This window comes from Macadamia integrifolia, unplaced genomic scaffold, assembly GCF_013358625.1.
Source record: "Macadamia integrifolia cultivar HAES 741 unplaced genomic scaffold, SCU_Mint_v3 scaffold1347, whole genome shotgun sequence".
Lineage (NCBI taxonomy): Eukaryota > Viridiplantae > Streptophyta > Magnoliopsida > Proteales > Proteaceae > Macadamia > Macadamia integrifolia.
Window position 1 is genome coordinate 159,791 of NW_024868170.1, and position 13,453 is coordinate 173,243.

At 36.2% G+C, this 13,453-nt stretch overlaps 1 protein-coding gene across 1 annotated transcript in view; it reads left to right on the top strand.

Annotated features, from left to right (window-relative positions):
* Nucleotides 1-13,437, top strand: part of LOC122063522 (protein NRT1/ PTR FAMILY 4.3-like) — a gene marked incomplete at its 3' end in the record, with an annotated part of 24,251 nt that extends 10,814 nt beyond the window's left edge. Inside the window, exons 2-6 of the mRNA XM_042627217.1 lie at nucleotides 7,104-7,260; nucleotides 7,385-7,602; nucleotides 11,863-12,303; nucleotides 12,404-12,528; nucleotides 13,265-13,437. Coding sequence (XP_042483151.1) covers nucleotides 7,173-7,260; nucleotides 7,385-7,602; nucleotides 11,863-12,303; nucleotides 12,404-12,528; nucleotides 13,265-13,437 — 1,045 coding nt within the window. The remainder of the gene's footprint in view (nucleotides 1-7,103; nucleotides 7,261-7,384; nucleotides 7,603-11,862; nucleotides 12,304-12,403; nucleotides 12,529-13,264) is intronic.
* Nucleotides 13,438-13,453: the final 16 nt, after the last annotated feature.

The following is a 13,453-nucleotide window of genomic DNA, read 5'->3' on the forward strand; positions in this document are numbered from 1 at the left end:
TATTGGAAAGTATGTATTCCCCGTCTTTGGTGTACATTTTAAAAAAGACAAAAAAACCATTAATATCTACTAATAAAAAATTCCAAATGATAAAAAAACCCATCAAAATGGAAGATGAAAAAAAATATTAATTATCTCTCTCTATTTAAATCTCTATAATTATTTAAAAAAAAAAAATCTCACTTATCTTTTCACCCCTCAAAATGGAAGATGAAAATAATAATAATAATAAACTTTCTATAATCCTTCTCTCTCTCTCTCTCTCTCTCTCTCTCTCTCTAAACGTGGAGGAGAAAGGGGAAGTAATTCTTTCTATTACTCTTCCTTAATTCTCTATCTCTCTTTCTCTTCAGATTTAAATCTCAATAATTATTTTTAAAACAAATCTCACTCATCCTCAACCCTCAAAATGGATGATGAAAAAAATTAATAATTATCTCTCTCTCTCTCTCTCTCTCTCTCTCTCTCTATATATATATATATATATATATTTAAATCTCTATAATTACTTTAAAAAAAAATTCTTACTCATTCTCTCACCCATCAAAATGGAAGATGAAAATAATAATAATAATAATAATAATAATAAACTCTCTATAATTTTCTCTCTCTCTCTCTCTCTCTCTATATATATATATATATATATTTAAATCTCTATAATTATTTAAAAAAAATCTCACTCATCCTCTCACCCATCAAAATGGAAGATGAAAGAAATAATAATAATAAACTCTCTATAATTCTCTTTCTCTCTCTAAATGTGGAGGAGAAGGGCGGAATAATGATTAATTATAATTATTAAGTATTAAAAAGGTTAAAAAAATAGGCACATAATAACCCATAATAGGCGTGATTTTCCTTTCCCTAATTGTGGGGGATAAAATATAAGGCGATTTACAAAGACAAATATGGAGAGAGAGAGAGAGAGAGAGAGAATAATTATGTAGAGATTTACTATACAAAAACGGTTTCTCTCAATCCTCTTCCATTGATTTTAAAAGTTTTTACTTCATGGAATCCTTCACTAATAACACCATTACTTCTCTTAAATTATTTCTATAATATAATATCCTTCCTTATATATACCACAAAGAAGACAAAAAAACAATTACAATATCCCAGAATTTCTCAATTTCAGATTTCTCTTCTACTACAATAGCTCAGAATATCTCAATTTCAGATTTCTTTTCAACTACAATAGCACAAAATTTCTCAACTTCAGCTTTCTTTGCTTTTGGATCACTGGCACCACAATTTTCAATTTCAGATACTCCACATCCACAAGGTATGTTTACCAAACTAAACTTTATTTTTGTTTAAATGGATCATTGGTTGTTAAAAGTCCAATAGAATTGGTAATGCAGGCCATTTATTTTCATCAAGTATAAAAATTAAATTTTGTGCTTGTACAAAATTTGATATTTCTTTTAGTCAGTCTTTGATTTTGGTTTTGTGATTTTATTTGTGAGATTAATGTCATTCTCAAGACCTTTGTAGAAGAAGACGAGGTATATGTTTCTTATGTTTCATATTCTCATCTCTTTTTTATTATGGGAATTGTATTCTTTAGTCTATGGATTTTCTCTATTGTATTCAAAATAATTAGGTTTAATTTTGTTCTCAGAAAATACAAACTTTGAAAAATCAGGTCACCAAGTTTTGCAGAACTTACTTCAAATGGATTGACCCAATAATCTTGCCTTAAGAAAATATTTAACTTCGAGACTACCACCACGTGCATTTGTATGTGTATTTTTACTATTTTTATTAAAACTCATTGCAGGCTAAGATATAAATAAGGTTAAATTACAATTGGGTATCTAATTTTTTTTTTTAAATACGTCTTTGGTGTCACATCATTAAATTACAGTTTGGGTTTTTTTTTTTAAATCATATTCTAATTTTTCCATACTTTTATATTACAATGGTATAATCCATTCAGTTTTTGGAAATGTTCTTTTTTATTGCAAAGGCTATGTTTGATTGTAAAGAGAATTAAAGAAAAGGGAAGTAAATGACCATAGGAGAGTTTGTGAGGAAAGACATGTACAAATTAAGTCTTGTCCTAAATATGGTTTTGAATAGAGCAGATTGGAGAGTTATGATCTAGGTAGCGGACCCATTTTAGCTATGTTCTACTTTGTTAGTGCTTTACTAATTTGTCTCCTTTAACACTTTATATTTTCTCTTACTTTGGCTTTGCTTGGATTCATGTAGCTGATTTCATTAAGTTGGGACAAAGCTTTGTTGTTGTTGTTGTTGAAAGTAAAATTTTCATATTTAAAAAATATATATATGTAATCATTACTCATGTGACTCTAACATTAACTTCAAATCATTCCATATTTGGTTATAAAATTTCACTTTATTTTGCATCCAGAACCCTTTGCTATAATATGTAAAATAAAAATTACATGTAAAATATATCATTACTAAATACGGTTAAGAAAGTTAAATAGTTTATACAATCACATGGGATAATAATTATACATAATTCTTTTTAAAGTATGAAAATTTCACTTCCCTTTCCTTTAAATTTTCATTACAACCGAATGAAGCCAAAGAGAATTAAAGGGAAGGGAAAGAAAGAGAAATTTTCAAACTAAAAAAAAAAAAAAATTTAGTCTTTACCACATATGATATGCCACTCACTTCAAATCATAATTCCATATTTAGTTATTAAAATCCATTTTACTTTGCATCCAAAATCATTTGCTATAACTTTTCTTATAAAGTGTAAAATAAAAATTACATATAAAATGTATTATTGCTAAATAATGTAAGAAATTTAAGTAGTTTATACAATTATATGAAATCATATGGATAATGATTACAAAAGTTTCAATCTTAAGTTTAAAAATTTTCACTTCCCCTTCCTTTCAATATTCCCTTGCAATCAAACATGGTGAAAGGGGTTTCTTGTTTCGGGGTACCTAATTCACTTGACTCCAAATTTCTTACCCTTAAGAATTATTTTAATTCTATTGGAGGGGTAATATTGTAAATTCACATTTAAAATTGTTTTTCTCATTTCTCTCCCATTTTGGCTTGGATACATAAGCTTCCATGGCTTTGGCTTCCTTCGCATCCATCTCTCTCTCTCTCTCTCTCTCTCTCTCTCTCACACACACACACTCACCCCGCCCTTCCCTCCTTAGTGGAAAAAAAATCATTTTCAATTAATTGAGTGTCCAATTAATGATCTAAGGACTGATAGAATCTCGGACATGCGTCCCAATATATGGGTGTGTATCCCCAAATCCTCCCAAGCTTTGGTCACTAATTAAACGTCCAATTAATTAAAGAGGAACGGAATCCTCGTTCGTGAGGCCCCTAAATCCATAAAGTGAAATAAGTGGTCCTTGTCATTTAGATTCTTCCACCTTTAAGTATCCCATAGAAGATTCCTTGAGTATTGATTGATATCCGGTTTAATACCATTTAATCAGCTTTCTTTCTCCCGAAAACATGTAGAGGTAGTGGCGTGGAAGTGACGGAACTATTAAAACTCTTGCTTTGGTACACAATTGTGTCTGGTCAAATCTCTCACAAAAGAAGCTGCACCTCCACTCCACTATAGTTACTATTAAAAAAAAAAAAAAAAAAAAAAAAAAAGGTCTTCTTTTTGAGAGCATGGCTTATGCCCGTGTTTCCTGTCTTTCTCACTCCTTTCTAATAAAACGTAGTGATATTATTTCACAAGGGTGGAGGAGAGAGAAAGATACATGGAAGTGCTATCATAAACCACTTCTTAAACAGAATACATTTCTCCAAAAAATAAATAGGGGACAAAGAACTATGTGGGGAAAGCATACGACTGCGTCAAACATAGAGGGAAGGCGAAATGACTACCCCATCCTTATAAAATGCAATATTGTCGCTCTTACTAATGCTTCTACATGTGCTTCCATTGGCCCACACATACACGTAGGGACACAAATAATAAATCCACTACAGTTTTCCATTCTCTCTCCCACTCTTTCTTTTGTACTCTGAAGAGGCTTACAAATGGTTTGGGTGTGGCGGGTGATTCATGGATGTAAATTTTTGCATGGGACTCATTTATGGCATGGCACTCTAACGGCTGCCTTGGAGCATACATCTGTGCATTAGGATGCATGCCCATGTGCTCCATAGCCATTGGATCTGCGCTGCACACCTTGCTATGTCGTAGAGGAGTAGGATCTGTAAATTTTTTTTCCTCAAAGAGTTGATTAATCCTCTCTCTCTCTCTCTCTCTCTCTCTCTCTCAAAATCATTTCGATCTGGATCTCAACCAACTGGGTTTTAGTTGGGTTGAGATCCAAATCCGATAATGAAATGATTTTGAGGATCGATGAGGTATTTTGTGTTAAGTATACTATAAGGGAAAAGGCTGGACACATCACCTGTGCACCATTAGCTAGCATTTTCTATGTCCACTTCCCCTTTTGAGATCATCCACTGTCTTTGTATAATGCCCCATCCTATGTTTCCATTGGTGTTGCACACGGATGGCCAGTATATGCCTAGCCCTTTTCTAAAGGATAATTAGGTACAACTGGTGCTTTACCCAAAAAAAGGTGCAACTTGTTCTAACCAAATTAGTGATATGAGAAGTTGTAACCTTCTTTTGTTTGTCCTTTCTCTTATCTCTAATTTTTATTTAAATTAGTGGCAAGAGTGTTTTCATTTTTCAATACAAGTTGAAAAATGACTTATCAATATGAATTGTCATTGTCTAATGTGCAATGACAGGGTTTACCCTTATTGGGAAAAAAAAAAGTGTCATCCTAGAAGGGCAAAAAAATTAAATTTGTAATTTATTATGGGAAAATGATTTATGTGGAGGAGTGTGGGGCTGCTTCCAGACACATGGGGGAGGAGCGAAATGACTGCCCCACCCCCTATGAAAGGCAATAATGCCTATCCTAGTAGTGCTTTTAGGTAATTTTCCATTGACCCATGCGTTGGTTCAAGGGCCACGTCAGCCCTGAACAGAGAACTCTTCCCCATAATTTATTTTTCACCTTTAATTTTGCTTGCAAGAAGATTTCCCTACATTTGGATATCTTGTTTAAATCTTAGTCTAGGTTTCACTAGACACACGGATATTTGGTCCTAATCAATTAGATCTGAGTCCAAATCCATCATATCTGTGCCCGGGCCTGGTTTTATTAATGAGAATTTCAACTTGTTTCTATATTGTTATAAAATGGGTAATTTACAACGCCACCCCCTGAAGAATGCCAATATTAGAGGGACACCCCCTCTCTTTCACCAAATTGGACTCGAACCCCTTGCCGTCAGTCATCGTTACAAAATATATTAAAAATGCTGACATCAGCAATTCAAAATTTTCTTAAATACCATTTTGCCCTTAAAAATAGGAAAATACCAAAATTTCCCTTAATGGTTGTATTCCCAAAATCGATTGAAGATCCCTTCCGCCACTGTCGCCTCTGCTCCATATCCGCCGCGTGAGTCATTGAGTTGGAGAAGAAAGTCGGAGTAGTCGATCGGCGGCTGCAGCCCCTTCCGGTGAAGGTGCCAAACCTTCTCCCTCACGTCCTCCTTCTCCACCCCGCCGCCGCCTCTGCTCCATATCCGCCGCGGATAGATTCGGCCTCATCGATCCAAATACCGGCGATGGAGACCTGGACGGGCTCTTCAATGGACTTATCGGCGGTGAAATCGCATCGATTCACAATGGCTTCATGCCTCGTATGGTTGTAAGTACTGACTCAACGAACTCCTCCTCTGAAACTCTCTTGACTCCCGCCGAATCTAGGCTGAAACCCTCTTTGGCCAATGAACTCCCCCTCTGAAACTCTCTTAACTCCCGATCTCCTTTCTTTGAAAAGCTCTCTTTAACCTATGAAAATCTCCCTCTAAAACCCTATTCCTCATTTAAAGAACCCACAACTACTGGCCGCCATGACCAAAGTCGTTGCCGAGGTCGCCCAGATTCTATTGTAGGGATAGTCGGCCTTGAGGTTTAGAGAGAGAGAGAGAGAGAGAGGAGAGAGAGAGAGAGAGAGAGATATCTTGCCTTCATTGCCGCCGTTTTCCACATCTCTGTTTTTCACAGGCGTATTGAAAACAAAATCTAGCACTGATCCGAATGTAAATATATCAGAATATTTTGAGTTTAAAAAGCGACCGAACAAAGCTGTAATATGTTATGAAATATATTGGGACATCATATAGGAAAGCCGTTGCCGAGGTCTCCCAAATTCGATCGTAGGGATAGTCGGCCTTGAGGTTGAGAGAGAGAGAGAGAGAGAGAGAGAGAGAGAGAAGAAGTTGGAACCGCCGATGGTGGCTGTTGTTGCGGATGCCGATGGTAGCTGCTGTTGCAGACACTCAGTGAGAAATAGCAGGTAAAATATGATTTATTATTTGTTTTCATTAAAATGGTAAAAATGTCCTTTCAAATCTTTACTTAACGGAGACTGACGGTAAGGGGTCCGAGTCCAATTTGGTGAAAGAGAGGGGGTGTCCCTCTAATATTGGCATTCTTCAGGGGGTGGCACTGTAAATTACCCTTATAAAATTGAAACTCCGATGTGACTCAATGTTACCTGTCAAGTTGAGTGAATTTCAACTCAACTAGTCTTTCAAATAAGGGGAATGGTTTGCTAGCTGTCTGGTCGCGTGGCTTTTGCATTGAGGACATGCAAAAGCATCCAATAGAAGGGGAGTGGAGGTCATTTTTTACCCCCTTATGTGTGGGTTTAGAGAAACACGACTAAACAACATTTTTTTTCCCCTTAAAATTATGTTCAGAAATATAATTATACCTAGAATAAAAACCTAGTTGTTAAAGTTCAACCTTTTTTTTTTTTTTTAATTTCTTTAGTGATTTTCTCGTTTGTTCCCCTTTCTTCTAAGAGAGAAGCCCACAGCCTCTTATTTAGCTAAAGGGGTTTTTCGATTGGACATTCAAATATTTGGTGGTTTACTCCCTTACTTTTTCTTACAAACTCCGGTTTTGGCACGAGGTTTTTTCCTATGATTTCCTTTAATAAAATTCTTAGATGTTGTCTAAAAAAAAAAAAAAAAAAAAACCCAAATCATATCCCCTGACTAATACTTACTAACTACCCATGTCTTATCATTAGGTTACAAATATAAAGAAAGGGGACTTGAGTTTCAGGCATATACCAGATACCATCTCCAACACCAACAGAATGGCTGTCCAGGTTTTCATGGATTGGAAGGGCAGACCCATCAACAAAGAGAGACATGGTGGAGCCAAAGCTGCCTTCTTCATCTGCTGTAAGTGAAACCCTAATCTCTAAACCCAAGTCAGATTTCAAATTATTTTTTTCTTTTTGGATATTTTTGATTGAGAATTTGAGATGTGGATGAGATGGGTTGGTTTCTTCTTCTCTTGTTGCAGTTATGGTGGTGATGACAAACATGTCCTATGCACCAACCTTTCTAAACTTGGTGACATATCTTAGAGGTACCATGCATATGGATGTTGCCACTGCCTCCGCCACTGTCACCAACTTCTTTGGTGCTACATGCGCTTTCGCTTTGCTTGGTGCCTTCATCTCAGACTCTTACATCACTAGATTCAAAACCTTACTTCTTTTTGCTCCTCTTGTTTTCCTCGTAAGTCTCTCTCTCTCTCTCTCTACATTTTTTTTAAAGGTTTTTCTTCTGGGTCTCAATGTTGAGAGTGATCTGTCTTATCTTCCTCCATTAGAGACCTTGGGGGTTAAATGATATGAGCTATAATTCTTAATTTCTCTATAGGGAAGACTTTGCCTCACCACTTGCTTGTTCTACCCTCATAACATAATAGGGGCCAATGAGGTGACTCAGGTGAACCCACACCCCATGTGAATTAACGTAAAGGCCCTGTGAGTGACTAACCAAAGCAATAGAAGGATTGATGACACCAGCTTGGGGCCTATTGATCAGAAAGTGCTGACAAAGTTCAGTAACTTTACCATAAAACACTGACCAATTGGGTCCTGCTAATCCGTAGTTATAGGCTATTATTACGGATTTTTAATCATTCTTATCGTTTAAAAAACTGCAGTTATGAACTTTTTTTTGTTGTAGTGAGGGGAGGAGATGCTTTTGGCCAAAAAAAGTTGAAAAACTTAATCTGCGTGTCCAAATATATTTGGGTCTATAATTGAACTATATCGATTGGATAGGACTCGAAAAGAAGTTAATATTATTCAAAATTTATCAATTGCACAACCTAGACAGCCTGAATTATTACACCCTTACACCAAGGCCTTTTAGTGCATGTTTTGGCTGACCTGCTCAAAGTTGAGCTCTTAGAAGTCAACTTCTAATCCTTATTGGCTTTAAAGCATGTGATGAACCAGTGAACTAGGATACAAATCTCAATGCAAAGATCTTTTGAGCTTCCTGATCTATTAAATGTAGCTCAAATATAATCCGTTGAGTTGACAAAACTCTTTTACACTTTATGGGATGGATGTAATTAGTTAGAACTCAATTATCTTGTATTTTATTAATGTTAAAGGGATCCCTAAAAGGTATTGAATGCGAATACACATAGAAGCATCAATATTGGCAGGATTTTTGCCTTTTTAGGCATAGGGACCACACTATGCCTTTCAAACTTTTTTTCTCCTATATTTATTTAAGGGAAAAAATGGTTTCATATCAAAAGTTGTTTACGATGAAATTGCCAAATTGACCTAGAAAATTTATCAAGGTGGCTCACTAATTTTTAGACATGTGGCAGGATGATGTGGTAGTTTTCCTCCTTTGTATAAATATGTGTAGGATTAGATTAACCACCTCATAAATTTCAGCATTTAGTTCAATCGAATACTCTCCCATTTATTGGCATGCATCCTCTCATAGTCTCTAAATTTTCAAATCTTTCCTTTGCCACTTGGTGATTTCTATTGTTATGTGTTGTGTTGATATGTTCTATTCTTTGTATTATATTATCACTATTTTGTCTTCGGACAGATCCATGTAGACCCCATTTAGTTGGGATAAGGCTTAGCTATTATTGTTGGTGATTCCTGTTTTAGTTGAAACTCAACTCCTAAGTTGGAGACCACGAGGTCTACTGTCCACAAGACAGAAACTTCGACCATCCTAACAAATTTATTAGAATATACTCTCCCTATAATGCATAAGAACCTTATCTTATATATATATATATACATTTTTATTTATTTATATTTTGTTAGAACGATCCATCCTAGATAACTTCGCCTTTTTCATAGTACTCAAAATAATTATTTTAATTCTTTACTTAGAATTAAATGGGTTTTTTAGCATTGACCTTTAACAACATGAAGTGAACAACTAAAATCATAAAAACCTTGTCTAATTCCCTTCTTACAACCTCTAAAATATTGCTAGTGGTTAGGGGATGAAAATCTCATATTTACATTAAAATAGTTGAGAGCAACTTCATTCTTCATCTATTGCACAAAGGGATATATTAAAATTGACTTTGATTTTGGATCTTCCTTAGTTGCAGCCCCCCAACCCCACCTTCACCCCAATCCCCCTAAAAAAAAAAAAGAGGATTTGAATCTTTCTTTAACCTCTGTAAAGCTTGTTAAATCTCATCATTAAAGTAGTTGAGAGCAACTTCATTCTTTATCTATTCACAAAGCAGTTAAAATTGACTTTGATTTTGGATCTTCCTTAGTTGCAGCCCCCCCAACCCTACCTTCCACTCCCAAAAAAAGAAAAATAAAAGGGATTTGAATCTTTCTTTAACCTCTGTAAAGCTTGCTAAAATCTCATCTTGACATTAAAGTAGTTGAGAGCAACTTCACTCTTTGTCTATTGCACAAAGCAGTTAGAATTTACTTTGATTTTGGATCTTCCTTAGTTGCAGCCCCCCAACCCTACCTTTCCCATCCAAAAAACAAAAAAAGGGGATTTGAATCTTTTTTTAACCTCTGTAAAGTTTGTTTGCACTTGGGACTTGGGAATAACGAAAAATCCAGATCTGAATCTTACTTGAAGATGGGATGTCGATGTCAATTTGGACGTGATCAGATACAAGTTCAGCTTCTGATTATAGACAAGTTATTTATTAATTTATATTTAATTATATTTTTCTGAGGAAAAAGTTGCAGTAATGCATTTTACAACCATGATGAGATCTTTTATACCTTTTAATCTGGTTGACGTCAATAAATTTTGAAGAGCATGCCTAATGCTTTGGGAAGTATGGCCAACTAGTTAGTCAATAAAATAATTTTAATCATTCACCCTTTTACTTGTTTATTTAGTTGAATCACTTAGGTGACTTTTTTTTTTTTTTTGCGGGGGGGGGGGGGGGTGGGTGTGGGGGTGTTTAAGAAACTAGTTAGATAACTTTGGTCCGGAATATAACCATTTTAACTTAGGGAAGTGTTTTTCTATGGGGGAGTGTGCTAATGAGAGTACATGAGGAAGCATCAAAAAATGCATCATTTTCTATTTCATTAGGGGTCGGTTGGTCATTTTGCCCCCATGTGTCTAGGCGCAAGGGCCACACTCTCCCACACAAACCGTTTTCCATTTTCCATTTTCCTCTTCAATTTATTATGTGATTGTCATATCTTGCTTTTAGGTATAGGGTTCCAAGGAGGATAAAAATTCATCTTCCATAGTTTCTCCGTTTGAGTGCAAGGGGAATTATTTGGAATTAGTGATACAACCATGTGGGAGAATAATTACAATTTTTTTTTCTTAGGTTTGAAAATTTCGCTTCCTTTTCCTGTTATTTTCCTTACAACCGAACAAAGCCTATGGTCATATGACGATCTTTTATTACCTTCCCCATAGAGGCTGGAGCTATGTGTTCTATAGTAATGTGTAAGTAGACCCAGATAGGGTCAGTTAGCCTGAAGTTACGCATCTCTAGATATGTACTATTGTAACCAGTGCACGAGGCTCCGGCCATTGGGGTCTGGGAGGATCATAATGTATGCAACCTTACCCTCGCTTCGCGGAAAGGCTATTTCCTAAGCATCTCCAACTAGGTATTACAAAATATTCCAAGATATTCATTTTTGGGTTCTAAAAAACTATGCAAGAAATAATTACCAAAGAGATCAGGTTACACTTATATCTAGGGGTGTCAATCAGTCGGGCCAGGCTAATCTCGGTTAGGCCTAACCGGGCTTGGCAGTGTGAAATCCTTGCATTGTGAACGCCCATTTACTTAAACGGGCATGGGTTTGGGGGGGCATGGTACTATTTATAATCGGGCCAATCGGTGTCAGGCTTTAATTGGGCTACCTTAAACGGGCCTTAAACTGGCTATGGGCCTATTTAATTATAAACGGGCTCTAAACAGGCCTACCCTAAAATCATTTTTTAAGAGGATTAAACTATTGGCTTTACATTTGAAGCATTTTTCTTAGAATTTAAGAAGATAAGATTCTTAGAAAAGGTATTTACAATTTAAGCATTACTCATATTTTGTAGTATTAGTGGTAGAATAGGTATTTACAATTTAAGCATTTTTCTAAAGGGGGTCGGGCCGGTCGGGCTAAGTGAGTCGGTTCTGATGGGCTACTTAAGTGAGTCGGGCCGGTCAGGCGCCCGATGGGCTACTACTCTGCATCGTAGATGCTCGTTTAATAAACGGGCCGGGCTTAAGCCCAACACATTTATTAAACGGGCCGGTTCAAGTCGGGCCATAAGCAAGTCGGGCCGGGTCGGGCCTACTGGTGCGGGCTCAGGATTGACACCCGTACTTACACACCCCACCCCCCCCCCACCAAAAAAAAAAAAAGAAGAAAAAAAAAGGGTTTTAGAGTACCTGGGTTCATGCATAAGAAAAGTTTAATGAATGACAACAATCATAGAAAATCTTTAAATGAAATCAAATCTTACACACTTGTTATGGTTTTCTTCTTGTAGGGCTTTATAATGCTTACATTTCAAGCATATTTCCCATCACTTAGGCCACCAGCATGTGAAACCTCTGGGCAACAAAGCAACTGCAAACAAGTCCATGGCCCCAAAGCTGCTGTTCTCTACATAGCTTTGTACATGATAGCCATAGGTGAAGGAAGTTTAAGAGCCAACCTCCCACCATTTGGTGCTGACCAGTTTGATGAGGATGCTAACAGCAAGTCCCGCCGCAAATCGAGCTATTTCAACTGGTTAAATGTTTCCATTTTTGGAGGATCAGTGATCGGTTTAATCCTGATAGTGTGGATTGAGTCCAGCAAAGGATGGGTTGAAGGTTTTGCTTTAACTTCAGGTGTTATGTTACTAGGAATCATAGTATTTGCATTTGGTATTAAATTCTACAGGCATCAAATCCCAAGTGGAAGCCCTCTTACTAGAATGTTGCAGGTAGGAATTAATTAAAGTCTACTTGATCTCCTAATTAGATTTTTTAATCTCTTTATGTTTAATATCTGTTTAGATTGCTAATTTTCTTCTGTATCTTCAGGTTTTGGTGGCTGCATTTAAGAAGAGAAATCTTCCCTTGCCGGAAAATGGAGCAGAATTATTATACCAAGGATCTCTTGATGAAGAGGTGATAGGGGAGATACTCCCACACACACAGAGTCTCCGGTAAGTCTAGAAATCATCAATGTAAGTAAACAATACAGGAAAGATAAACTAGTTTGCCACATGGCATTAAATGGGTTTGGTAAGCGTCTCATTAGTGCAATTTCAGCTTAAAATGAGTAGAGGAAGCACTATACTTCATTAGGCAAAGATGCAGGAAAGATAACCTAGTTTGGGCCCTTATAGGTGTCATTATGCCCGATGAATTATAACGCCTCACTATTTTCTAGTTGGCAGTACAAGGGTTAGTCCTGGTTGAATAGGATCTCACATACATCTCAGTGACCAATTTTTAGCCTAAACTAAGCAAGGAAAGTAGCCGAATCCTGATTCAAGTGTTTAGTAAATAACCAAAATACCATAAAACGGAGTTGAATATACCCAACCACTTCATGTATGTGTCCACCTCCTTTGGTTCGGTGCATGCTTAAAACTACAAGTCTTTGCTGTGCCTTGCTTTACATGTGAAAAGGTTCAACTCCCAAACCGGATAAGAGAAAAAGGGCTATGTAGGTAATTGGTTCTGCTCCACTCGAGACAGTCTCACTCAAAAATACAAAATGACATCTTTTGAAATTTTAGCTATTTCCTCTAATCATTTTAAGCTCAAATTGCACTAAATAAATCATTAAGTGTGGATTATTAAGCATTAAACATAAAGATCTAACTTAAGAAAGATAGAATCATTTTAATTCCAATCAGAATTAAAGAATAATCAAGTCAATTTTTTCCCTTGCAGATTCCTGGACAAAGCTGCAATTCTGAATGGACCAAAAGGGAATTGGTCTCTTTGCAGTGTGACCCAAGTAGAGGAGACTAAAATTGTCATCCGAATGCTCCCGATATTCCTAAGTGCTTTATTTGCTTACATTCCCATACCACAACTCTTGACATTTACCATTCAACAAGGAGGTACAATGAACACTAA